The following is a 25,110-nucleotide window of genomic DNA, read 5'->3' on the forward strand; positions in this document are numbered from 1 at the left end:
TGCTTTTTGTTGTTTTTTTTGTTTGTTGTTGTTGTTTGGTTTTGTTTTGTTGTTTTTTTTTTTTTTTTTTTTAAGCAGAGCAAGGCTGTGCCAATAAAACCTTGTACCTAGTCACTTCCACTGGGGCATCAGAACTTGCCGGGCTGTTCCTGCTACTTGTCGGCTCAACCTCCCTAACCAGAAGAGCAGCAGTGTGGAGCTTGGAGTTATTTAAATACTAAAAACCTTTTTAGGTGTTCCATTTTATTAACGGGTTGTTGCAATCATTTGTAAACTAATGAACTTATAAAGTGATTGGCACAAATCGCGATGGAAATCCTTGAACGAAACAGTTTTATATAGAAGCGGCGGGGAGCGGGGCGCGGCGCTGCGGGACCCCCGGGCGCTGTGCGGGGCCGGCGGCGGGGCTGGCTGCGCGCTCCCGGGGCCGGGCCGGGGCGGGCGGCGGCGGCCGGGCCCCCCCGCGCCTGGGGCTGGCGGCGCAGCCGGGCGCGATGTACGCTGCTCTGTAAACTTGCATCAAGTTGATGAATAAAAGCCCTTTTCACAGTGCGCTGTGTCCGTGCTGGGGCGGGCGGGCGGGCGGGCGCGAGCAGGGTCCTCCCCGCCGCCGGGTGGCGCTACCGCGGCTGTTGCCGCCCCGCCCCCGCGCGGCCGGAAGTCCGCGGCGGGAGCGCCGGCGCGCGGGTGACGCCGCGGCGGGAAGGGGGCGGCGCCATGGAGGCCGCAGCCAAGGGCGGCTTCGTCCTGGGCAACCTGGCCGAGGTGGTGGAGCGCGTCCTCGGCTTCCTGCCCACCAAGGCGCTGCTGCGCGCCGCCTGGTAAGCGGCGGGGCCGCGGGGGGGCGGGCCGGGGCCGCTGCCGGGGCGGCCCCGCCGACGCGGCGTGTGCGCGGTGCGTTGCAGCGTAAGCCGGCTATGGAGGGAGTGCGCCCGGCGGGCCCTGCGGGCGAGGCAGCGCGTCGCCTGGGTGTCGGCGCTGGAGCCGGGCCCCGCCGAGAGCCACGCGCTGGTGCGCGCGCTGGCCCGCGAGCTGGAGGTGGGGGCGCGCGGGGACTCGCGACGCGGCGGGCGGGGTGCGGCGAGGGGGTGGGGCGAGTCAGCGGGCGGGGCGGGGCAGGGGCGGGGCGGGGCAGCAGGCAGAGCAGGATAGAGACATGGTGGAGCAGGGGAGGGGCTGGGGATGGGCGGGGCAGCGGGTGGGGCAGCAGGCGGGCAGGGGGCGAGGTGGGGCAGTGGGTAGGGTAGCAGACAGGGTGGGGCAGAGGGTGGGGCAGTGGGCAGGGTGGGGTAGTGGGTGGGGCAGGGTGGGGCAGGGGCGGGGCAGGGTGCAAGGTGGGGCAGTGGGCAGGGCAGCAGGCAGGGCGGGGCAGGGGGTGGGGCAGGGCAGCGGGCAGGGCAGCAGGCAGGGTGGGGTGGGGGCGGGGCAGGGGGTGGGGCAGCAGGCAGGGTGGGGTGGGGGGCGGGGCAGGGGGTGGGGCGGGGCAGCAGGCAGGGTGGGGTGGGGGGCGGGGCAGGGGGTGGGGTGGGGCAGCAGGCCTTCTCCCCCGCCCCCGCAGAAGGTGCAGGTGCTGCCACACACGGTGCTGTACGTGGCAGACGCAGAGACGTTCAGCGGACACGAGGAATGCCATGAGCAGAAGAAAGGTAGGGCCGGGTGCCGCAGCCCCGCGGGGCAGCCGCTCTGTGGCGCGGCGGGGGAGCTGGATGGGCCAGGCTGGGTCGCAGGGCAGGTTCCGGCGCTGCTCTTACTTCTTTCTCCTTTTTCTTTTTTCTTCTTTTTGTAACAGCCAGGAAGAGAAACAGTAAAGAAACAGCAACCGCACTTGAAAAATTGTTGCCAAAGCGATGTCAGGTTCTTGGACTGGTCACCCCAGGGATTGTAGGTAGGAGGAAAACACGTGAGTCTGTGAGGTATCGGCTTGAAGGTGTCCGGCGTATCGCACAGCTGCTCCAGTGCCAGTTTATCGCAACTTCACCCATTTTTCAAAGCGTCGTCTGGCAGAGCAGCAGGAGAGCTCTTGCAGTGACCGCCCTGGCCTGCTCCCACCTTGCTCAGCCTTAGCTTCGGTTTTAAGGAGTTCACAGTGTCGCTGATAAGTCGAGTGACCTTAAGTTCTTGCTTCAAGTGATGCAGTTATGATTATAAGGGTTGATTTAATTGAGCAGGCAGCTCATTGCAGGTTTTCCTGGCACTTCAATGTAATTATTGAATGGGTTTTGGCTTTATATGTATTTTTCAGAGTCACATTGTGACTACTTACATGGGACGGCCTCGGTATGTACCTCTTTGTTATGGTCTAGCAGGAGGCATACACAGCAACTGTGGAAAATTCAGTCTCCCTCAGCAGTGTTTTTCTAGTGCTTCACTTTTTTTATCATTATAAAGTTTTTTTCCTAATTTCTTGCCTCAGATTCTCTTCCTGCAGCCTAAGCATCATCGTCGCTAGCATGATTCAATGATGTGCTCCCAATGTTTCTGTCAGTTTGCTTTATATTGTCATCACACGCTTGCTTAACATCTTGAAAACGTGAGTGTGTTTGCCTGCCTGCAGAAGTTGGCAGCAAGGCTTGAGACAGCTGTATGGCACAGGGCTTGTTCTCCAGCCGTTTTACATTTGCTGTGGCTGGGGAGAGAATGTCCAGATGTACCCGCGACTCCTTGTCCAAAGTGACTGCAGCTTGATCGGTGGCCAGGACTCCTACATGCTTCGCCCTTACAAAACATCAACAAAAATGTCACACCAGCTGTCTGTTAGATACGTTGTTATGGAAATGAGCTGTCACATTTTACATCACCTAAGATGTTCTGCTTCTTTTAATCTGTGTTAATGGTGTAGACAGAAGTATTGGAATCACTGAATGTAAGTTGTCTGGTTTTGTATTTTTGTAGTTACCCCTATGGGTTCAAGCAGTAATCAGCCTCAAGAAATTGAAGAGGGCGAAGCTGGTTTTGCTCTGTTGTTTCCCAAAATTGATGGGGTGAAAATTCATACCTTCCATTTTTCTAAAGACTTGAAGAACAGGGTCTTTGATGAAAGTAAATTTGCGGAAGCAGGTATGTCCTTGTTCTCCCCTTTATTTGGGCTTTTGTGAAGTGTTGTGGTGCCCTTTTAGGTGCCAGTGCGGAGTTACGTGTGGAACCAGCAGCTTCTGCACAAATTCCATTCCCGGGGCCCGCTGGGGCTCTAGGGCTGCGGCTGGTACTTACGCATCTCCGTTCTTCTCGTTCTCTGGAGTATTAAGGTTATCTTGAGTTCCCATCTCAGATTACCTCAGGTTTGACACGGAGCTGTTCACAGGGAACAGTTTGTTAGGTTTTGAGCAGTCAGTCATTGGTTAAAAATTGTGATAAATGCATCTGTGCCATTGGGAATGATTCCTTTCGCTATGGTTTAGAAACAGGTGGGGAGGGGCTGCTTCTCTTGTTCTCCAAAATAACTTTGCATTTAGATCCTGAGTCAGGTGGTCTGGCAAGGAAAGGCAGAACAAAAGATGGCATATTTCCATAAATACAGTTTGCATTCCTGACATTGTGCCCTCAGCAGGGTAGGTCATTTATGAAGGGTGATATAATGAGAGTTTCTACCTCGGGATAAGCCACTAGCTGATGTCATTTAATTTTCAGGTAAAGCTATTCACCACATTGTGGTTCTTGAATAACGCTTGGTTCTTATCTGTAAAAGGATGGTTAGGGCTGCCAAGTAAAACTTAGCTGCTGTGCCTTCAGAGGCTGTGGTAGAACTCGGGTGCTCTGCTAAAGGAGTGGAAAGCTGGAGGAAGCAGATGCAGTTGTCTTCCTTGCTAGGGTCTTCTCAGAAATTCTCCGTTACGTGGGGAATGCAGCTCAGCTCCTGAGTGCCTGGGCAGCTTGTGTCTTGGTTTTGCCAGCGGCAGCAACAGAAAGCCGTGACTGAAGGTGTGGTGTATGGTTTGAGGAGAGACTGGGATGGCAGGGCTTCAGGGGTCAGGATTTAAAAATGAGAGGGTTGGTGTTTGTGGTTTTGTTTGTAGGTCTGAAGAATAACCCGGATCTCCGGGTGGTTCTTCTGTTTGGCTACAACTCCTGGAAGTCTGGAGCTACTCGATTTCTTCATCAAATAGTCAATCCCTTGAATGAGAAAAGTATCATCCTGGCTGGGGGACAAGTGGAGAGCTTTACATCACTTACCTCTGAGACGTAAGTATCTTTTTCAGGGTAAATTGTAAAGAAGATGTAAAATGGGAGAAATGCTGCAAAAGTCATCGCCTTTTAGTTAAGTCACATGAGTGCCCTTTAACAGTAGTAAAATGATAATTTTTTTTGTTTTAAGACAGTAAAGCACAACTGGTGCACTGTGATTTAGCTAGAAAAGCTGGAAGCTTTGTTTGACTGTTACAAATTTGGTTCTGGAAACTTGGCTAGGAGGAACTCACTCCGAAGGAGATACCCCATGTGTGTTTATTGTAGTCTATGTTTATTCTCTGCCTTGCTGATAAATTATCACTCGTTGTGACAGAGACCATTTAATGTGAAGGTTCTGTTTCTCGATCAGCCTTGGCTTGGTTCACGTTGCATGTTCAGCTGCTGCTCTGTGAACAGGACCGTGCCCAGGAGCACACCTGGTGTGCTGCTGCTGCTGAGGGGCTCGGCACTCGGAGGACTGCGCTAGATCTCATCCAGCTTAACCAGCCCTTCCCTCTGCTGGGATCCCTGCAGGGCAGGCTCGGGCCCTGCTTGCACCAGCTGCTCTGCCGTGCAGGGAGAGCCCGAGGTGCCCCCTGATGCGTCCTGTGCTGGGGAGTGCAGGGCGGACATTGCCACGGGCTCCTCTCATGGCAGCGTAGGTCTGGACTCCACAGTAACATCACTTTTTTTCTTGCACCTGATTTATGGCAGCTGCACCATTGCTCCAGATAAGGAGCTGACCTTATCTATTAACATGCTGGTAATAAAGCATAAGGAGGTAACTACTGAAACCAACGTGTCCTGGCCACCCAAGGAGACCTAAAGCAACGTGAATCTTCAGCTGTTACTGACTGCTGCCCTGCTTTGATACACAAATGCAGTTTCTTTGGTTTAACTAGTAGTTCAGTTGGAATTACAGAGCTGTGATGTACACAAACCGCCAACTTTTCCATGTATTTGAGAGGTAGGTTTATGCTTAATCCCTGGTAACAGATGTGAAAGTTTTCCCTTGTGAAAGGTTGCTAAAAAAAAGAAAAAAAAGGTGCTAAGAGTTGAAGGTGTTGGTTTGGTTTTGAACTGTGGGAGGCTTTCAGGATGACTGATGTGTTGGTCTGCTTCGAAACCGACTTCTGCCACAGCAGAAGTGTTTTGGGGTCAGAAGCAGCGCCCCTGGAGCGTTCTCTAACTCAGTGCCTGTTGCCTTTCAGTAGCAACGCGCAGCCCGGCGATGCCTGTGGTGTGGTCGGGCTGGCTTTCAGTGGGCCCCAGATCCAGAGTGCCACTGTCCTGTTAGACCAGGACGTAGCCGATGAGAGGACAGCAGAAGCCGCCATGCAGCGTCTCAAAGCAGCAAACATCCCGGAGTGTAACACCATTGGCTTCATGTTTGCCTGTGTTGGCAGAGGATATCGGCATTATAAAACCAAAAGGAATATGGAAGCGGATGCCTTCAGGAAGTTTTTTCCAAACGTTCCCCTCTTTGGCTTTTTTGGACATGGGGAAATAGGATGTGATCGAATAGTTACTGGGAATTTCGTATTAAGAGAATGTAATGACATAAAGGATGACCTGCTGCATGGTTACACTACTGTTATGACCCTTATTCATCTTGGTTCAACTAAAGCAAACCAAGCGTAAATGTTTTTAATGCTTCAGTGAGCTGTTTGTTTCATTCCAGAAAGCAGAGAAGTCTGGAAGGGTGGACATCTTGCAATCAAAACCCCTTCCAAAACATAAACATCATTTTGTATCAAATCTTGTAGTTGGAATAGGTTTATTATAATAGCTGCGAGAAAGCTTTGCATTTTGTGTAATCCCCTGTACAGCTCAGAATTGCAGGTAAATGAAGTTTGATGGAATTCTGGAGTCGAAGAAAGCCTGTTTCTTCCAAAATGAGAACAGTTTGCACAGATAGCAGTTGGAGTCCAAATACCAACACGCAGAAAGACACGGTACCTGGATGTGCTCTATTTATGTATGTAAAAAGGGTCCAGAAAAACTATGGCTGCATACTGAAATAGCTGATGCATAAAATCCACCATTTCCTGGATTTTATTTCAAGAGAGATGCACAACCTGCCCAGAGTCCTATTTACAAAACTGAATAGTTTTAGTAGATAAAATGAATGAAAATCTTCAGAGAGAATTAACAGAGTGCTCATTAAATAAAGATGAAAATACATAAAAGTACCTTGCCTTCTATTCTTGGAGAAAAATCTCTGACCTGAAGAGATGTCCAGTTACAAGCTCAACTTGTCTCACCACCTTGAATTGAATTTCAGTTGTCTTAAATATCGGGTTTAGAATAATATTTGATGCTTTGTGCGTACCAGCAATTTCAGTCTTTGTGTATTTAAGTTTACCCAATCAAAATGTACTGGTTGCCTCCTTTGGCTCTCTTGTAGCATGATGCTCTCTATTATAAACACTTAAATCCAGAGTGCTAAAAATGAAGACTACCTGGTATCTTTAAGTTCCTTTAAAACATTTTTGCTTTATCATTTGAAATTGTGAGGCACACAAGATCTGACTATTTCCTGTTTATGTAGGGCCTTTAAACAAGATCTGTGCTTTTGCATGTTTTTCCCATGCTTCTACATCAGTCGCCTGCTTTGACTGCTGCAGCTGGAATGCAGTATTGCAAGGTTCAAGTAAGTAAATTCAGCAGCCTCAGTACAGCTAATTAATACATTTGCGGCCTTTTAAATTCTTTCCTCCCTTTTATTTTCACTTAATAATAGAATGACAAGAAAGTAAGATTAATTTTGCACCATTTCATCATGCTTTTAAATGCCAAATCAGGCAGCTGGCCCGTTTTCAGTGTAGTAAACCCAAAATACTTGGTTGTATGTTGTACAACAAAGTAACGATATTTTTCTTTAAATGTGCCAACCAAGAGTACATTGGGCAATCTTCTACCCATGTCTAGTAAAAACTTTTCCTGAATTTGGCCTGACGAGCTGGGGTAGAGGCATGTGTGTGCTGAGTTAGCCGTTGGTATCCGTGGGCACTGAGCACAGACAGCCTCGCTGGTGGCTGTGTTGATGGGGTTTTGTTGGGTTTTTTTTTTTTTGGTTTGTTTTAGTTAGAAGGCAGAGGATGAGCTGTGAACTCCCAGTGGCCACCTAGGGGTAGATTAGTAAGTGTGGGTGTAAGCTGGAAAATGTGTAGTTACTGTATTTAGAAGGAAATGGAGTATGCCTGAATTTTAAGAGAAGTCTCATGGGAGGCGTATGCCTGGTTTTTTCAGCAGAACCTGAATGTCACGTTTGGCCCTTTCTGTCTGCATAAGCTGCATGTTTAACAGGAGGCAAAGAAAATGTTTCACTTCTGTAACTGGACAGGATCCCTGTAGCTGTTGCCATGAGTTAGGGCTAGTCAGCATCACTATACCATAAGCCTGTGATCTTTTAACTAACTTTTTGCTATAGAAGTAAATCATAGAATCATTTTGGTTGAAAAAGTCCTTTGAGATGATGATGTCCAAGCGTTAAAAGTAGATCAGCCGTGCATCCTGAGCAACACCGCGAACGCACCCAGAAGTGTCCAAAGCAGCAGGCGGCAAGCTCCAGTGTGGGCGCAGCGGAACAGGGAAGGCAGGCGCGGTTTGGAAAGGCTGATCGGCAGCGAGTGGCGGAGGGCACTTAAGGGGTAAGCACAGTACTGAAAGGATCTGTGGGGGGAGCTCCCAAGAGCCTGCAACAGAGTCCAGCAGCATCTCTCCAGCCTCGGGGAGTGGGGATGAGCCCGGTGAGCCCAGAACCATGGGCTGCATCGCTACACTGCCTCTCCTAGACTTCCAGGCAACAGGGAAGTAGTGCAATTGATAACAGTGCAACCTCTGTGATTAAAGTTTTGCTATCCAAATTCATCTTGCCCCCACACTGCCATTTGCTCTTCAACCACGACAACTCCTAAGTGAAATCAAAATGTATTTGCTTTAACAGTGCATGTACCAAAAGGCAGGGCTCATTCTTAATTGATGGACGGTTTTGCAGTGCAATATATAGCTGTCACTCAAAAAACAACCATGAAGCTTTAAAGTAGGCAAAGTTAAATGAATATTCAGCAACTGGGGCAAACGTGAATAGCAGGACTGCTCTGAAGATAATTAATCTGCAGTGCTGATGGTGATACATTTCCAGCAAGAGACTATAATCCCTAAGTGACCACAACTGGATTTTGCTTTTGTTAAGAAAAAAAAACTTTCAAAGTCACAAGACCTGCAGGGAGAAGTGATGGTTTTGCTGACAAAAGGTAAAAGACATTCTTTTTTTCTTATGTTTTGAATATGAATAATGTTCCGTTGCACATTCGTTCTTAATGCATCGTGCAATTAAGTGAACTGTAAGTTTTAGAAGTACAAAAAATAGGCAAGCAGTGTGATGTGTGAGCTCATACTTGCATGACCAAACCAGCAATTCCCAAACATTAAATTATTACTGTAATTTTTATATTAAAATTACTGACCCAAAATCCCTCTCATTACAGGATGTTTCTGTAACATGCAGTTGTAAGAAAGTGAGAGGACAAAGAGCCAGATTGCTCCTGTTGAGTTTACTTATTTGTGTTTCTCTTTCAGAGAAGCAGCTCTGTAGTGGTGCTCATTAGCTTTCATATAAGACACTAAGTTTGGTATTAGCCTCATTTTTCTGAACCCCTACTGTGGCCAAATGAGAGAACAATTTAAAAAAACACTTGCCATTCAGATGCCTACTTCTTTTTTACTCAATGGAATGATACAGGAAAGTAACGTTTGAGGTCTGGAAGTTTATATAGTTAAGTTACAAAGACAGTAAACATGTACATTTAAATGGCGTTCTCTAGGGTCTTTTGTAATTTCTGAGCACTCTGCAAATATTAAGAAAATGATTATTTCCCCACCATGTAATTATTTTTCATTATTATATTGTGGGGAAGAAATTTTTTTTTTTACACTGTTATGAGTCTGAGGTAGATCTCTAAAATACATTCCATCTTAATACAGCTGTTGTATTTTGTGCACACAAAAGCAGGCAAGATAAACGTTAAGACTCTTAATTATCAAATTTCTTACTTGAATTTTTTCCTGTTCCCAAGCTGTTTCTCAGCCAGGGACAGGCTCCAGAAGAGGCTGGTTTGGAAGGGCCCCGCATTAGCCCCAAGTTCTCTCTAGGAATGCGTCTCTTGCAACTACAGGCTCAAAGGTATGCAGCAAGGTAAATTGTGCTAAGTCCTGGTGGTGGCGGGGTGTGCCTTGGTCCTGTACCCCAGTTTTGGGTCAAACAAATACGACTTCAAACACTGTGGGACCCTTGTACTGATTATTCTGTGCCCACCAGCACTTCATAACGAGACATAATGAGGGTATTTTCCTAAACAGACAACATATAGCTACAGCAAAAAACTACAGACCTTTTGTTCCAAAGGAGATGCATAAGATAGGTTTGGATTATTTGGAAATATTACCCAGATACTTACGTTAGAATTATTAGCAGAGAAATAGCTAATTGGAATTTTTTTCAAGTGCTTTGATAATTTAGGAGCAAAAACTTTATTCCTAAATCAGTGGGATTTGTGCTTCCAAGTGCTTTTAAAAAGCAACGTATAATTTGTCATCATGACATTTCACAGATCCTCACTGAGATTAGCAGGTAGCACAAACTTCTCAAAATAAATGTTTTAGAGTGATTCATGTCATTGAATCAGTGGCAGTCATGTCACCTTTTCTGAGATAGTTTTCACAGCTATAAGAGTTAGAAACAGCTTTTTTAACGTAAGCTTGTCTTAGCTAAGTTGCCAGCATGGCAGCAGTAAGAGCAAACACTAATCCCCTCAAAACAGGAACTCTCCTAGAATCTCCAGAACCGGTGAAAATGACTGAATAGTTTGAAACAGCAGCAAATTCTGTGATGGAGAGCATAGATTCAAACTAGAGAGCCCTGTTAAAAAATGCCACCAGTGGGTGCTCAGCTACATTTTTAGAGCCCATCATTTCCCTGTTCAAAAGTTCTATGTAAAATACATGGAGAGGATAATTTGAAAACAGTCTCTTTCAACGTACACTGAAAAAGAAGGTTCAAATCTTACACAAACAGACATACAGGTGCTTTTGGAAGTGTTAGAGGTTGGTTGTAGTTGCAATTTGGGGCATGAAAACAGCAGTATCTTCCTGCCATTTCAGGTTCTACAGCCGCAGGTTCTGTTTACACGCACTTAGCTAGCTACAGAAATAATTCCTTGCGAAAGGTTTTGTGGAGTATCAGTCCCAAACATGGAACTGAGTGGCAACCTGCCTATGGGTATTTCACAAAACTTGTATTTGGTACTGTGCTATCAAGAAACTGATCTGACATTACATGCAGATTATGTTGAACAGGTTACAATTGGAAGAAAAGCAAGAACAGGCTTTGGGTAAACACAAGCAGACAGTTACACACAATAATGAAGAAGTTTTTGGGTTTGTTTTTGTTTTTTTCTTTGCTCATTTTCCTCCAAAGTGCAGGAAATACTGCAGTACTTTCTTGAAAAAAGCCTTTTCCACTGATCTCAACCACAAAAACCAAATAATTTATGTCTGGATTCTTCTGGTTATTCCATATAATCTGAGATACAGGAATATTCCATCTCTTCATTTAAGTATATAGATGTCAACAAAAGGCATTATAACTGAGAGAGGTACAGTGAACATACACATCCTGGTAATCTAAACAACATCGCCAGAGAATCATAACACAATTTAGTTCTAGGGTTTTTTTTCAAACTTGAACAGGTATGTCTTCATTAGTATCCCTGGGTCTGAATATGGTCATAGTACAAGTAAAAACTCTTACCCAAACTAATCCACAGTCTTTTCAGTTTTTACTGGAGATAGCTTTATGTCCTTTAAATCTGAAAGGGTGCTAAATGCCAAAGGAACATAATTGAGTGGGTTGGGTTGAGTTGTTTCATTTTTTAATGTAGAAAAGTTGGCTGTCTGATGTTAAGTCCATAACCACCTCTGGCTAAAGCTCTCCCTGTCCCTGAGCATCCCTTTCTGGGCAAGTATGTCCTGATACAGGAACAGCTGAACACGCAGCAGGAATTTCCCCTTTCAGGTAAGCTCACAGCTTTCCCTTTCTGCCTGGACTCGGGTCAGTTTGGTAGCTCCTAGTCAGAACGCTCACAACAGACAGCAGTGGCACAGACACCGTTTCTGTTGTGGTAAGTTCTCTCCTTCATTTCTCCTCTGCTTTCCATTTTCAAATAACTGAATCATACTACCAGAACCTCTCTACTGCTCTTCAAAGATGCAGGGCCAGAAGGAAAATTTTTTTTTTTTTGAGTGCAGTAAATTGTGAAGGGGTCACACAACATCGAAGGTACCTTTAAAATGGGAAGTGGTATCAAACGGACTTCCTGTTGGTCTTCCCGCTTAATATTTAACAATATAAATCAAAAGACTATGCAGCACAGAGAAATCCTCTTGTTTTCTTTGGAGAGCCATTCCTTCTTCTTTCATTTTACTTTGCCCCAGTGTTTGGGCTACTAATGAAAAAAAATTGCATACTCAGTAACATAAGCAAATTCTTACTTAGGTCTATAAAGAGATTTCCTGCTAATGGCTGGCATTTCATTCTGCAAGTAATCAAAAGGGTTTTGCAAAACATTATGAAGAGACCATTACTACAAGATTCTGGAGGGAAAACATGATCCTCAGGTATAAAAGAATTTTTGCCGTAAGACTATTAATAAAATGTTGTGTAATCATATTAGTGGAGGTTCCTAGGAAACTGGTCTTTTCCGCTGTTCTTCCCTCCATAACCTTTCAACTGGTGGAGAGGTAATTTTAAAGACATGAGATCTTGCGTTTCATGAAGTCAGGAGTCAAGCAGGGAAGAGAAACCTTATTACTCATCCCTGCATATACACCTAACACTGTTTTTGTACTCCAGTGACTCCAACCACATGAACTGATCCACTGGAACTGGTGTTTCCTTAGCTTTATTGCTCACAGGACTACTTGCTTAGTTATGTAAGCAAGTATTGCTAGGGAGTCTTGTAGTATTTTATTAAATTATATGTAATGTTGGCTACCCTGTAGTTTCTGTGGCTTTCGACCACCTTAACATGAATTTGTAGCTTGATCTCATTTTGACCTGAACATCATATTCACAAAGCTTGTGAACTGAAAGAATTAATTTTAGAAGCTGAAATGTTCTCAGATGCAATGGGTGTGAAGCAGTCTGAATCACTAATAGGACTTCCTTCAAAGATAACACTGTTTCATAAATCAACTTGTTTGCATTTAAACATGGTTTTAGTTTATTCGTCCTCACATTTTGTACAACTTGTTTCCCAAATAACGCAAACAAGATTGGTAACAGTGAGTAACTCTGCTATGTCTGTCTAGGAAGCTGAGAGGGTTCTAAGAGTTTATAGACTACAACTTCAGTCCATTTATCTCTTACATCTTCTATTAATATTTCCTTCCAGAATTTCCACTTAAGGTAACCACAAGCCTTTTCCTTCTTCAACGAAAACAGTATACCAAACTTCATTAAGTCTGAATGTCTCATGAGCAGTAACATATGGAAGTTACCAAACAGCAGTTGTCTCTGACTAATTTCCACCAAGGCTGTGCAAAGTACTTGAGGTAATACTGATTCCAGTGTAGCTGTCAGTGCTGCCATAGATCTCCTAAGCTCTCTATTTAGCAGTGGCATGTCCTTCTGTGATGAAAAATCACTCTTATGTTTCCCAGCCTTTAAAACAGTATTATCAGCTTCCTTCGGAGTACCTGCTAAAGGTTTGAAGTCCAGAAAATAATATAACAGATCAGTTAATTTGGGGAGAAAGTGATCTTTCAGTGCTTCATATAACTTAATCTCTGGATCAGGTCCTCTACTTGACTTGGTGCCCTCAGATTCTCCATTTAGATGCTGAGTGTTAACTTGGATTTTAACCTCTCTGTCATGAGTTCTCAGAAGGTAATGTATTTTTCTGTTTTGTTTTCTACAAGTTATTACAATATGGTTTTCCCTTTGACTTCTTACCTTACACACTGTAACAGCATGTCTCCTCTGTCTTGTGGTAATTTTGTCTACGTTGATAGAAAATACACGCTATGTTTTCTGACACTACAGCATGGAGTAGACACCCTAGAAACAGAAGGTTATTCAACATTTTCTTTGCACCTGTATTTTTATACATGTCCAGATTGTTTATTTCAGAGATAGGAAATCTGTATTCTGCATTTTCTCCCTTTGCAATTACTGAAGTTTTCTCAATTAATTTTCTCTTCAATACAACCTTATAAATCCCATATAATGAGCTGCTAGGTGATGTGCCATTATGGAAACGTGTCTGATTTTTGCTGGTTTCAACCTCCAGTGCTAGGAATGAGTTGAAAAGAGAATGGTTCAGTTCACATTTTCTATGCCTCTGACTAACCGGACAGTCTCTTTCTGTTGTCAAGGCAGAAAGAGAGATGGACCGTGTCATTTGGTCTGTCTTCATCTGAGAAAGAGAATCCTGTGAGGAACCAGACAGTGATATATAATATACTGGTGTGATTAACAAATGGTTACGTGAATAAAACAAATACATTTTTAGAGAGGGAAGGACTTGTTCAGCCAAGACCCCTGTCTGGATAATATTTTGTGTCAAGAATGGACCTGATGAATAAAATTCCTGAATTCTAGTATCTGAAATATCAACTGGAAAATGTAAAGTAAGGTTTAAATCTCCCTCAGCAGCGAGATTTTCAGAAGGAAGCAAGACAAAATAAAACCATCAAGGAAAGTGTCTTGCTTAATATTAGGGACGTATACTGAACAAAAGGTAAATACTCTGCCTAGTAAACTTCTTTTAACCATTACCAATCTCTTTTCTTAATATTTTCTTTTAATTTGAATTAAAATATTGTGTCAGGAAGCTGGCTAATAATATACTAGCAGTGGTACCTCATTTCCTCATTTTATGTTTTCTTACTATTAAAAAAAAAAGAAGAAAAGAAAGAAGAGTCAGTATTAGCTGGAGAAAGGTACTTCCCCACCCCCCACCCACCCCCCACCCCCATCTGGTAAGTGTATCTGAAACAAGACAATTCTGGACATGTATCACAGGTATAAATTTTGAAACTACAGAGCCAAGACAGTCCTCAGCTCCTCGGGGGTAATCTCGTGAAAAAGGACAATCCTGCGAAAAACGCATAGTATTACCTCACACTAAAACCCCTATGATTATCTCATATTCTCTGCAGTGAAAGAAAAAAAAGATTCTTTCATATTTCCCATGTAGTAAACCCCCAAATTATCTCATGCTTCTACCTGTGCATTACTGAAAACAGTAACTTGTCATGAAAAATCTCAAAAAATTTAAACAAATTATACTGATTGTAGTGATTTCTGTATAATTTGATATGCCTTTAAAAATACATAGAAACTCTAGTAAGTGCAACTGTTTATGTCTTAGTTGCAGTCTTCTCCAAGACATCAGTACGCTTCCTATTTCAGACTACTTTCTTCTCGTCTTGCTTACCGCATCATCCTTTACAGCTGTTGTATTCTTAGTGTTGCTCTGCATGTTCTTTTCCCACCATTCTTCCACTCTAATGCTCTGTTATTATTTCTGAAAAGTAAACAAAACATATGCTTTTAATTAAAGAAAGCTTCCTCCCCTGCCTTCTGTATGGAGTCCAGTCATTTAACTTCAAGGTACTCACTGTTGCAGCCATTGCTGCTTGTAGTCTCAACCAGGCTGGCACCACACTCCGAAGAACTTGTCCTTGGAATTGAAGCTTTCCTGACCATAAGAAACAAAACCACAGACAACAGGGAGGAAAAAAAAAAATCCCACACTCAGAGTGAAAAAAGTTATCAGAGAAGACATACATTAATTGAACGATGCTTCACTGCAAAAAGTGACATGGATCTTCAGCAATTACTTTCTAACACTGAACATTTTTGACAAGCACTTATTCAAGGGATAAGAAAGAGATCAGCACTCGGAACTACATGACTTCTTCCCTAAAGCTAATGTTCCCGTTTGATTTCTCCAGTCTTTAAGCAATTAGTAGCTATCACAAAATGATTTAATTTTTCATTAACTCTCAGCATTTGGAAGTGAAATATCAATAATGTGATATTTTCCACACCTTCTTGAGGAGAAACAGATCTGTTTAAGCAGATCTGATCTCTTGCTTTCTTTTTCGCTTTCTTTTAATAGTAATCTCTTGAGACGAGTCATGAGCTGTTCTCCTTTCTGTCCAGTTTGTGTCCTGCGGTGATACAACTCCTCCACAAAGTCTGTCATCTTGGACGGCTTCAATGGCTTTATTCCTAGACCCTGTTGTTTTGGCTGGCTGAGTTCCTGTTCATCAATACGCACTTTACCTAGTTTGGCATTTCAACATGGACTTATAATAAAGTACAGAAAGGAACTGCAGGTTTATTTTAGTTTTCCCTAGGATTTTCTCTATTCCTCTAAGCTGTGTGTGTGGCATTCAGGCCTCTACTGTTTCTAAATAAAAGCTGGCTTATGTGGATTCTATACTGATCAGCTACCTTATTCTTCCAGTAACCCTTGTGCAATATGTTTCTAGAGAAAGAAGGCCAGATGAACCTGTACTGATAGGTGAATTGCTTACAGCAAAATATGCCATTTGTTATGGCGTATTCAGTATATGCCTTAGTAAAAACGAAATAGCAAGGATTTTTGCATACTTCCCTGTTTTCCCCAGGTCAAAGTGATAGGCTTTATCGGTACCATTTGTTGGCAGGGTGTGTACGTGTGCTTGTGTCAAGACAGAGAGCGGCTAGATCTGGATTTTCTCTACCTCCAAACTCTCTGCTCTACTAACAGGATATGCAGCTCCTGGGCCTATTAGCTGCACAGAAGCCTACTCCAATCCAGGATGGTTTTTTTGGTGTTAAATAGCAAATCGCTCTCAAAAAACCAGTTCTGATTTAAAAAAACCCAAAACAACAACATATATATATATATATATATGGGTAAGTTTTACATTCATAATGTAAGTATTTTACTATCTTTATTAGTATTAGCTAAAATACAATTGCTGGCCTGATGCCGTATCTTCTAGTGAATCCCAATAGTTAGAAATAGCAACAGTTTTGTGTGCTGAGCTTTTACAGGAAGGTAGCAAACTGAACTGAGCATGCTCTTTAAAGATCAGGATTCCCCCTTTGACAGAGAAGCAACATTTATTGCCTGTGAAACAACACAGTCCTGGAGAAAACTTGATAAAGTAACATAGGAAGCTAACGTACTGAACTGGTTTTCACATTAATTTTGGGTGTGGACAGTACTGTTCTTACGAATTTCTACAATATGATATAAAGTTGGTTTATAGGACTCACCTTTGAGGAGACACAAAAGCATATTTTTTTCTTTTCAAAAACATCCCTCATTGTTTTTTCAGAAAGTAAATTAAAGCTACTCATTTTACTATCCGAGTAATTATATTCTGTCAATCTGAGACTCTATAGTAGCCTTTCCTGCAGCAGGTTCCAGCAAATGAGACTACTGTTTATCTTTTCCAGTTTTAAGACGCCTTTTTTCATCACCAGTCCTTGATCACTCCCTCTTATTTCCCTCCATTCTCTGCTGTTCCTTTCACTTAAACCTTCAGTTCTTTTCCTCTTTTGTGTTCTACTTATCATCACTGTCACCCTCTAGCCATTTGAAATACTGTTTCTTCATTATCTCTGATTTCCTCTCTTTCTCATTGTAGGTTTGCTTTCCCAAACCATACCATCTTGATGAATCCTAGTCAATCAAATACAGCATGAAATCAGCCTAACAGCAGATTGTTGGCAGACTGGAAAAAACAAATCCTCGGCTGATAAAAATTTAATGACTCAGCTAAATATAAAAGGAGAATTCTCCCACTGTTCACCCAGAGCTTTTCCTATGCAGCCCTCTTTTATGGGTTACTTTCACTGTTACTTGTGATTTGGTTTTCTAAATGTACACTGAATGGATTTGTTTGTAGGGAGCATTCAATGCACTTGCACATGCCTGGTCCTGAAATCTGCCCCAAGCAACCTGAGAGGAAAAAAACTTGGAAGGCGGGTAAAAGTGATGACAGGGACAAGAAAAAAAGAGCACTGATTTTCTAAATTCTAAAAGATGTGATGTATAATTTTAGGGATTCAATTACTGTATCCTAAATTGTGCTTAGTATCTCCTCTTCTGCATCTCTTCAGATTGCATTACTGTTTATACTAAAACCACACTAGACTCCCCGGCTGGAAGAGCCACGGAAATGCTTACTAACACACAGTGTGGGGGAAAAAGCTCTCTGCTTTCTGATTCTGGATCAAACATATTGGTTAATACAGTGTCATAGTGGAAATTTCATAGCACAATATTTTTCTTAACATTTTAAATGTAATATATTCTATCAAATGAGCAAGTCAAGGATGATGTAAACTCTCTGCTAACCCTTAAAAGCCCCAGTTCCCTCCACTTCCAGAATGTGATACAGGTGGTAGATTTGTGGGGGGAAAAAATTACAGCAATATTAATGATATCTGCTAGCAATAATCCTTGTTTATATAGCTGAAAAGAGGGGAGTAGATTAAAGTATCCACTTGAGATTCCTCTTATATGTTGGTCACTTCAGTCAAGAGATAAGGACTTCTAGATGTAAAGAGTTTCTTTAATAGATGAGTTCTTTAGCAGATGACAGTGCTACATCAGCCTCTGGAGTGTAAAGGTAAGACAATTCAATTTTTAGCCAGTTACATTCTTTTCTTTACACTAAAGAAGTTGATCATGATTTTATGAGATTTCCCAGGTTGGCCTGGTATGTAAGATAGGTTCAAGAGCAACTATGTTAAGACTGAGTTGCTGCCCTTGTTAATTTTCTAATAAAAAGGCTCTACTACGTGTTCTGCCAGTTAGGTAAAGCTTGAGTAAATCGATCTTCTATAAAGAGAGTAGCTGAGGTTCATCTTCCAACTGTCTAATGAAAGACTTGCACAGACCTGTCACTGCTGTTAGTCTAAGCTTCTGTACTTTGCAGTGCAAGGCTCTGACCATAAAACTCAGCAGACTGTCCCCAGTCTTCCCCAAATTTTACTGTATGCAAGAGGACAAGGATCTTTTAACAGCTTACTCTCTGAATTCTCTGCTCTCTGAAGCCCTTTTTTCCTCTTCTCAGAGGCAGGCTTTACTTCTAAAGAAATACTCTCCATACCTCTGTGAGACTTGAATTAATTTTTCTTTAGTTATTTAAAGCTGCATTCTGTTCTAATAACTTTATAGTAATTTGCAAATGTTTGTTAGCGAACAAATGCTGCGGCATTCCACTGCTAAGACAAGATTAATTAAATAAAATTACTAAGGTGGGGAGTAACCTTTACAACAAGTTTTTTTTATTAATACAAACTGTTTTATCAAAAGCTCTCCCATCTCTTCTAAATATATTCAGCTACGGGAAAAACTGGCATTCAATGGGTTTCCATGACAGCAGCTGAGGTAAAACTAGACCAGCTGTTCCAAAGGTTGCTCACTGAAAGGCACTGATCAGAGAGGTTGATTTGGCATTGTGATTACAGGAGAGCAAAGAACAGAATTGCAAGAACCTTAGGTTATCATAACCAAGGAGAAATGCAGCATAGGAGGCAGAGGAAGAGGCTGCAATCCTGTGATGGCTGAGAAGTACAGGGGCTAGTAAGTTGCCTCATAAAGGCATAAATTAACAGTGTATGACAAAATGAGCTCTTACAAAAAGTGCTGTACTCTAAAAACAAGAGGAGACATAGGAGGTTGACTTGTGTACATAAATGCAGCGAGTAAGTGAAGATAGTAAGTTTGTTTGGGTTTGGTGTGTAAGTGTACTGATATATGTACAGCATCAAATCGTTGACTTAATCCCAGTAACTGCTTCTGGGTTTCCAATCAGTCCTAATGTGCCTGAAAGAACTGAAACCAAACCTGCAGCACTTGCTCTCTAGCACTGACATTTTCATGCTACTCAAACGTGGATCATCCTGGATAAATGAGTTAGCCCTCTGATTTATTCTAGATGTTAGTTAGCTAATAAACATCTACCTGAGATTATTCTTGAATTGTATTCTTTCCTTCATTCTCCTCTTTTAAACCAGGAGCTGTAAAGGAATTGGGAGCTAATGGCACCAGTTGGTTTGGCTGCCAATTCAATGCAGTGGACCAGTTTCTGATCTTTAAGCACTTTGGTAATTTGCTTCTGCTTCTCAATCTTTGGACAACATAAAGGTTGACTAATGTTTTAAAATGTTAGCACTATCTCTAGGTAGACTGTAAAATCCCTCAGAAATGGGTGTACTACATGTATTTTTTTACAAAACAACTATAGGTAGTAGCTAGAAAAGACACTGAGAAAACTAAAAGCCAGGAAGTAAACTATTACAAGCAACAAGTTAAAGACATCCACATTAATTATGCTGAATAACCATACAAACCTTATGGATAATTCATCACATACTTTTACATTCAAATAATCAGTACATGATTACCAGAAGAAATTTCTACTTGATTAAATAGCTTCAGCACTCTGAAGCACTTTTACCTGCAAAGGAAGTAGAATGCTCCAATTACAAGGACTCCTAGAAGAAGAAGTGAAGCCAAGAAAGCTGCGAACAGGTCACCTTTTGCTTGGGACTTGATGCTGGGCAGCAAAACTTCCTCGCAACGGGCTCCTGTGTAGTTCTCAATACACCTGGGAAACCAAGTGTTATTGGGATTACATGGTAATTTGTCATCTAATATGCAAAGCACAAAGGCTTCTTTTGGTCTTAAGTGGGGAGTGAACTTGTTATGGCATAATTCAACATTTATATTTGCTTCACAGCAAGCCTTATTATGGAATTTCCAATTGCCTCATATTTGTGGAACAAAGGGAATTGGGTACATTGGGCATCTAGTTTACATTCTGATCCATACTGCTTTTCTATATTAAACCATATTTTCTGAATATATTCATTGGATTAGTAATATACTTCACAGTGGTGTACTTTGCAGTTAAATCTGTCTCCTCCACTAGCATATTTAATTAATTAAATCCACTTCATTAGTGTTAACTGTGTCACCCCACTGTTTCTCGTAGAGCAGTCATGCTTTCTTCTCCCCCTTTCATGTAACTTGCTAGCTGTCCTTTGAAGGGCTAGTACTGTCAGCTAAATAGATCAAGGAAATGGGAATTCATTGAGTCAGGGTACACCTTAAATTGCAGTAGTTTGTGCGGTGTAACAATTCATGCCAGAACATGTTATGTGCTTGGTGAATGACCCTCTCCTGGAGAGAACTATAAAAGTCTTCCCCACCATGATAATTTTATGTATTGAGCTTCTGAAAATTTCTTCTGAAGAAAGACTTAAACTGAATGTGGTATTTTACCATGGTAAAATGTTATGATATTTTATGAAAAATAAATAAAATGGCTTAGTAATTCATATTGAGTCAAAAATCGATAGGTTGAACCTAAACTGATCTTCATTTGTCGTATACTTTGCACTTACTCTGCTAAGTTTTCTTAAGGAATTTACTGCCTTACAGAAAACGGAGAGCACTTTATTCAGTAACTATATTCTGCATGTGTCTTTTATACATGTAAATTTGCTTCTCTCTAGTTGTATTACTAAAGATCTTGCTCCCTCTTGCTATTTCTGGCACTGAAGTCATAATAGTCTGTGACATAAGCAATTTCAGGCTCCAGCTGAGAAAAATGGGCTAAACTCCATAACATACTTGAAGTTCTCAACTGCCATTGGCAGCTGCAAAGTATAATTTCAGATGAGGGATATGAAGGCGGAGTGGGGAGGAACTGGTAAAAAAGAAAGAAGTCTAGCGTATCTAAATAAGATAAATGGATCACAGTGAACATACCAAGATGCATGCTTGATGTGACTCCCAGCACCACTTTCTGTAGATTATGGACCTTCTGGTCTAAACTACTGTGCAAAGAATTACTACCATGTCTTTCAATTCTTTGCCTTTGGGAATAAAATAGAAGATTTAGACACCAGAAAAAAGATTTAATTATTATTGTATATAAAAGCTGTGCAACTGATCAAACAGCCACCATTTACTAAGGACACTTTTCAAAATGCCTATGTTTGACTGCTGGGAGAAGGAAGGACTGCTCTGATTGCTTGAGATAATGTCCCAGATATTTACAGTAAGTATAGTGGCATTTCAGTGGCCTATTTCTGAAATAGTGTAGAATACTTTGAGAAGTGTAGTTTAGGGCATTGTTCTCTAGCAAGTGTGAGAGAAATGCTTTGAAGAACTGAATAGAATAACAGGGATAGAAAATGGGATATAAAATTCATAGAAGTATTGAATACCAATGAAAACTGGAGACTAATGCAAGGCTAAAATTATACAGGAAGGAAAAGAAAAGGGTTTTTGCATCAAAGACTCATGGAAAAGTTCTAGAGAATGGGTGTAAAGGGAGTAAGTCAGTCGCCTAAAGAGAAAAATGAAGTAGGAGGAAGAGAAGATAGTCCTAGATGAAGAGAGTTGCAAATAGGACTAGGTAAAAGGCTAGGATTAGAGAACTGTTGACATCCAGTAGAGTGCATGGAAGTCATATTCATATTCTGTGAAGACCATGGGGAAAAAAGTGGGAATGTGATGGCAGTGTAGCAAGAGGATCATTGAGATTGTGGCCACTTTCTACTAAACAGAAAATGGAACCAGATGCTTAAGGTAGCCACAAGCCCTCAAGAGCAGCCAGAAGGCCTAAGACTGTAAGGGGGAAACTATAGCCAGTATGAATCCAAGGTTATAGCAAAGGGAAACAGACATACACTAAAAAAGCACATGCAAAACTGAAACATGTTAGATGCTCAACCTATTAATTCTTCCTGGATATAACAAAAAAAAGTTTTAGAAACATGTTTTCCATGACTTGCCAGTTAGTATCTGTTAGTAACAGACAGTATCTGTTTAACTGTGTTCAACGGATTGAGGATTGCAAAGCTACCTTCACTTTCTCTAGGCTGACTTGTTGACACACTTGCTGGAAGCGATTCCATGCTGTGTTGAAAATACTGTCATATAACCTAAAAATTATGGAGGTTTTCATAGCAGCAGCAACAATGAGATGAGATATATCTTGGTTGTATTTAAATAAACAAAATTATAGCTCATGTGAGCCTACCACCAGTCTCTGCTACAGTTAGGGCACTTCTGAAAATCCAGATGTTCAAATATTGGCTTGCACAAGCTTTTATGAAGTCATTGGTGCTGGTGTACAAACAGGTGAAGGACTACGTCAAATATAGAAGCAACCGATGCTTTAAGACGACCAAGAGAGGGAGAGGTTTCTACCCTAAGTCCTTTCCTAAAATTGGTGGGAAAGAAAATAAGCAGACTTCAGGACTTAGCAGTGGAACTCCCTCAGAAGATGTGCTTATCGTGTTGCATTAGGAGGGTTCTAGTAATTTCCGTGGAGTTACATACACAGTGACTGCAAGCCAGACAGAAAAGTAGCCTCTAACAAGCATGTGGGCTATGAACATAATCCAGGCAGACGGTATCTACATAGCGTCTCCTAGAGGTAGTCAGTCTTACTATACACAGCCTTAAAAATAAGTAGCAACTCATAGTTTATCTTGTTTATAACAGATGCCTAAAAGTAGAGCACAAGCTAAACATGACACATTTGCAGTTGCACATATGGCAGGCAACTGTGCTTTGTACTTGAGTGAATGAGTGCAAAAAACAGAGAAGCCTGCTTCTAGGCTATAGTAAGAGAAAGTTAAGCTGATTAAGTCTTGTGGTCACTACGCCAGGTGTTGCTTTGCACAACATCATCTATATGGTGTTTGCCTGCTGTTTCAGCCCATGCTGTGCGTTGGCTTTAAATGATCCTACTATGTAGCATTCCAGAGTTGATTTTTAAAATGGGAAAAAAAGGTCTTTCCTCCTCTAAGAAATTATAATTTTGAATTCGATCAGACTTAAAAGAGAACAGCCTTCAAATGTTTGAGGAAAAGCTGTGAGACCAGAAACTCCCATTTTCAGATGACATCCAGATTTCTGCTTTCCTAGATGCCTGCACACACGCCCACACCTCTTGTCAGATGAGATGAGCCAGCCTTAACTGTTGTATACAAACATAGTATAGGAGCTGTGCTGGACACAAAACACTAATGCAATACAGGTAAACAGAAATCCACAGCCTCTTTCAACATAGGATATTAATCAAAATGATCTGTATTAGCATCAATGCAAGGCAGAAGGAAATAGATGGCACTGGATAAGATGTCAGGAGATGACCAGTGGGTCTGCAATTATATGGATCCTTTACAATCTAATCAGTTACTAAAATGTAAGCATAACAGCCCCCTTATAAGAAGGCATTACTGCTGTCTCGTTTGCAGATGCAGTTCATGAGACAGTACAAGTGATCTACTGCCTGTCTGATTTAGGTAAGAAGGTAAGGTTTCTTTCTCTTCCAGACTCTAAGGTGGGTGTCATAAGCAAGTATCTGACAGACTTTAAAAATAGAAGTAGGATTTGAGTCAAATATGCACAGCCTCCCATTGCTTAGTATTACACTACAGGCGTTTTCACTTCAGGTTTTGTTTATTCTTCTTTTTCATCAGGGAAAAGCTGATGCTTCATGGTATAAAAATTACTTGCATGTAAATACAGAACTCCAAGCAGGAAAAAGCTGAAAAATTATCTGCTTGTCAATACAATTCAGATTACATGGCTGATAGCTTCAAAAAATCACCATAATCTTCAGTCTGTAGCAGGGTCCTAAATATTGTCCAGATCTATACACTATAAGGGCATCTAATAGGTATGAAAAAGAATTTAAAGCCGAAGTGAATAAGCAATAGCAAAATTAATTGGAAGCCCTAAGCAGCTTTTTTAAAAGTTCTGTGTTCAGATGAGCTTCAAAACTGTTACTCTGAAGTTGTATTCACATACAGAGTAAAATAAGAATGCTACTACTGGAGAAAAATTGAAAGAATGGGTTATTTCCCCTAGAACTCCCTTAGCTATGTGTTTATGTGGCAAGCTTTACAGTATCTGGTAATTCTGCTCACATACTTTTCAAACACATAACCTAGTGTTGCATTTTATTTTTTATGTCCCATTAAAAATAAATCTTAATGACTAACTTTTTTTGTCTATACTTTTGGTGCATAGTCTTAACTTTTGTTCCTACCATTCAAGCTAAAAGCAGAATTGAAAAATACTAATTGGACACTTTGTTTCCAGAAGAGCCTGGGATGTATGAAAGTTTAGTTTTAGGGGCAGAGAAAGAAGAAAAGCCCAGATGAGTGGGAAGCCCTTCACTGGCAACTTGCAGCATGTATATTCTGAAGGCTTATGGCACAGCAAGTACACCACTTGTAGGGACGTTTAAAAAGAAAATGAAGGACCCATCTTGGAGAAGGAGCCAGACAAGGATGGGGTATACAGAAAGTCATAGAAGAAATTTGCACAGCATTTACTGGATTAGTATAGGAAAGGTGGAGAAGAGTTTGTGTTAGGGTAGAAGCAAAGGAAGGGGAATGCAGAGATACCCTTTAATCACACACAAGGATTTCAGGGAGGTCTGCCTCTGTCTTTGTCTCTTGCACTATTTGGTCTGAATGCACTGTCCTCTGCAGAATATGATCCCTTCCTCAAAAGGAGAGCATTCACTATTGATTTCTGTGTGTGCTGCCCTCGGAAGCAGAGGAGCTGTGTCTGTGTGGTCTCACACCATCTGTATTTTGGCTGAAATACAGAAAGAAGGCTCTCAGAAATCTGCCATGTGTAAGACAAAAGGGAAGGACCGGAGCTTCCTGTCAAACAAGATCTTCACTTAACTCTGCACTGCATTAATTAGTGATTATGGGACAGCTGTGCATCAGGTGCTGAGGCAAACAGCTTTCAGCCTCATGTTAAATGATACACCTGAGGCAGCTGCTTTTCCATCCTTCTCCATTCTGCTGCATGTTTATTTAGTACA

The 25,110-nt window shown here is 41.9% G+C and overlaps 2 protein-coding genes across 15 annotated transcripts in view; one reads left to right on the forward strand and one right to left on the reverse strand.

Moving 5' to 3' along the window:
* Positions 1-684: 684 nt before the first annotated feature.
* Positions 685-6,353, forward strand: FBXO22 (F-box protein 22). Its single transcript, XM_040600510.1, has 7 exons — positions 685-821; positions 906-1,038; positions 1,559-1,646; positions 1,790-1,885; positions 2,893-3,057; positions 4,014-4,179; positions 5,376-6,353. The coding sequence occupies exons 1-7, from the start codon at positions 718-720 to the stop codon at positions 5,803-5,805; spliced, it is 1,182 nt and encodes a 393-aa protein (XP_040456444.1). The 5' UTR covers positions 685-717; the 3' UTR covers positions 5,806-6,353.
* Positions 6,204-25,110, reverse strand: part of NRG4 (neuregulin 4) — a 57,093-nt gene continuing 38,186 nt past the window's right edge. For 4 of the 14 annotated variants that reach the window (XR_005828859.1, XR_005828858.1, XR_005828854.1 and 1 more), the window contains exons 4-8: positions 19,702-19,851; positions 14,851-14,930; positions 14,667-14,756; positions 13,181-13,285; positions 6,204-11,672 (exon numbers count right to left, since the gene is read on the reverse strand). Coding sequence is in view for 4 of the 14 variants with exons in the window: in XM_040600513.1 (XP_040456447.1) it covers positions 14,737-14,756; positions 14,851-14,930; positions 19,702-19,851 (250 nt within the window). In the remaining 10 variants the exon portion in view is untranslated. The other 10 variants (XR_005828857.1, XR_005828856.1, XR_005828862.1 and 7 more) reach the window with 10 other exon arrangements.

The sequence above is a fragment of the Falco naumanni genome, chromosome 7 (genome assembly GCF_017639655.2).
Source record: "Falco naumanni isolate bFalNau1 chromosome 7, bFalNau1.pat, whole genome shotgun sequence".
NCBI classification, from domain to species: domain Eukaryota; kingdom Metazoa; phylum Chordata; class Aves; order Falconiformes; family Falconidae; genus Falco; species Falco naumanni.

What these genes read in the sequence shown, in the direction of transcription:
- FBXO22 (XM_040600510.1), top strand. Translation starts at nt 718, where the DNA reads ATGGAGGCCGCAGCCAAGGGCGGCTTCGTCCTGGGCAACCTGGCCGAG. An exon ending in ATGCCATGAGCAGAAGAAAG is followed by an intron (nt 1,647 to 1,789) that starts GTAGGGCCGGGT and finishes TTTTTGTAACAG; the next exon opens with CCAGGAAGAGAAACAGTAAA. An exon ending in AAGTAAATTTGCGGAAGCAG is followed by an intron (nt 3,058 to 4,013) that starts GTATGTCCTTGT and finishes TTTTGTTTGTAG; the next exon opens with GTCTGAAGAATAACCCGGAT.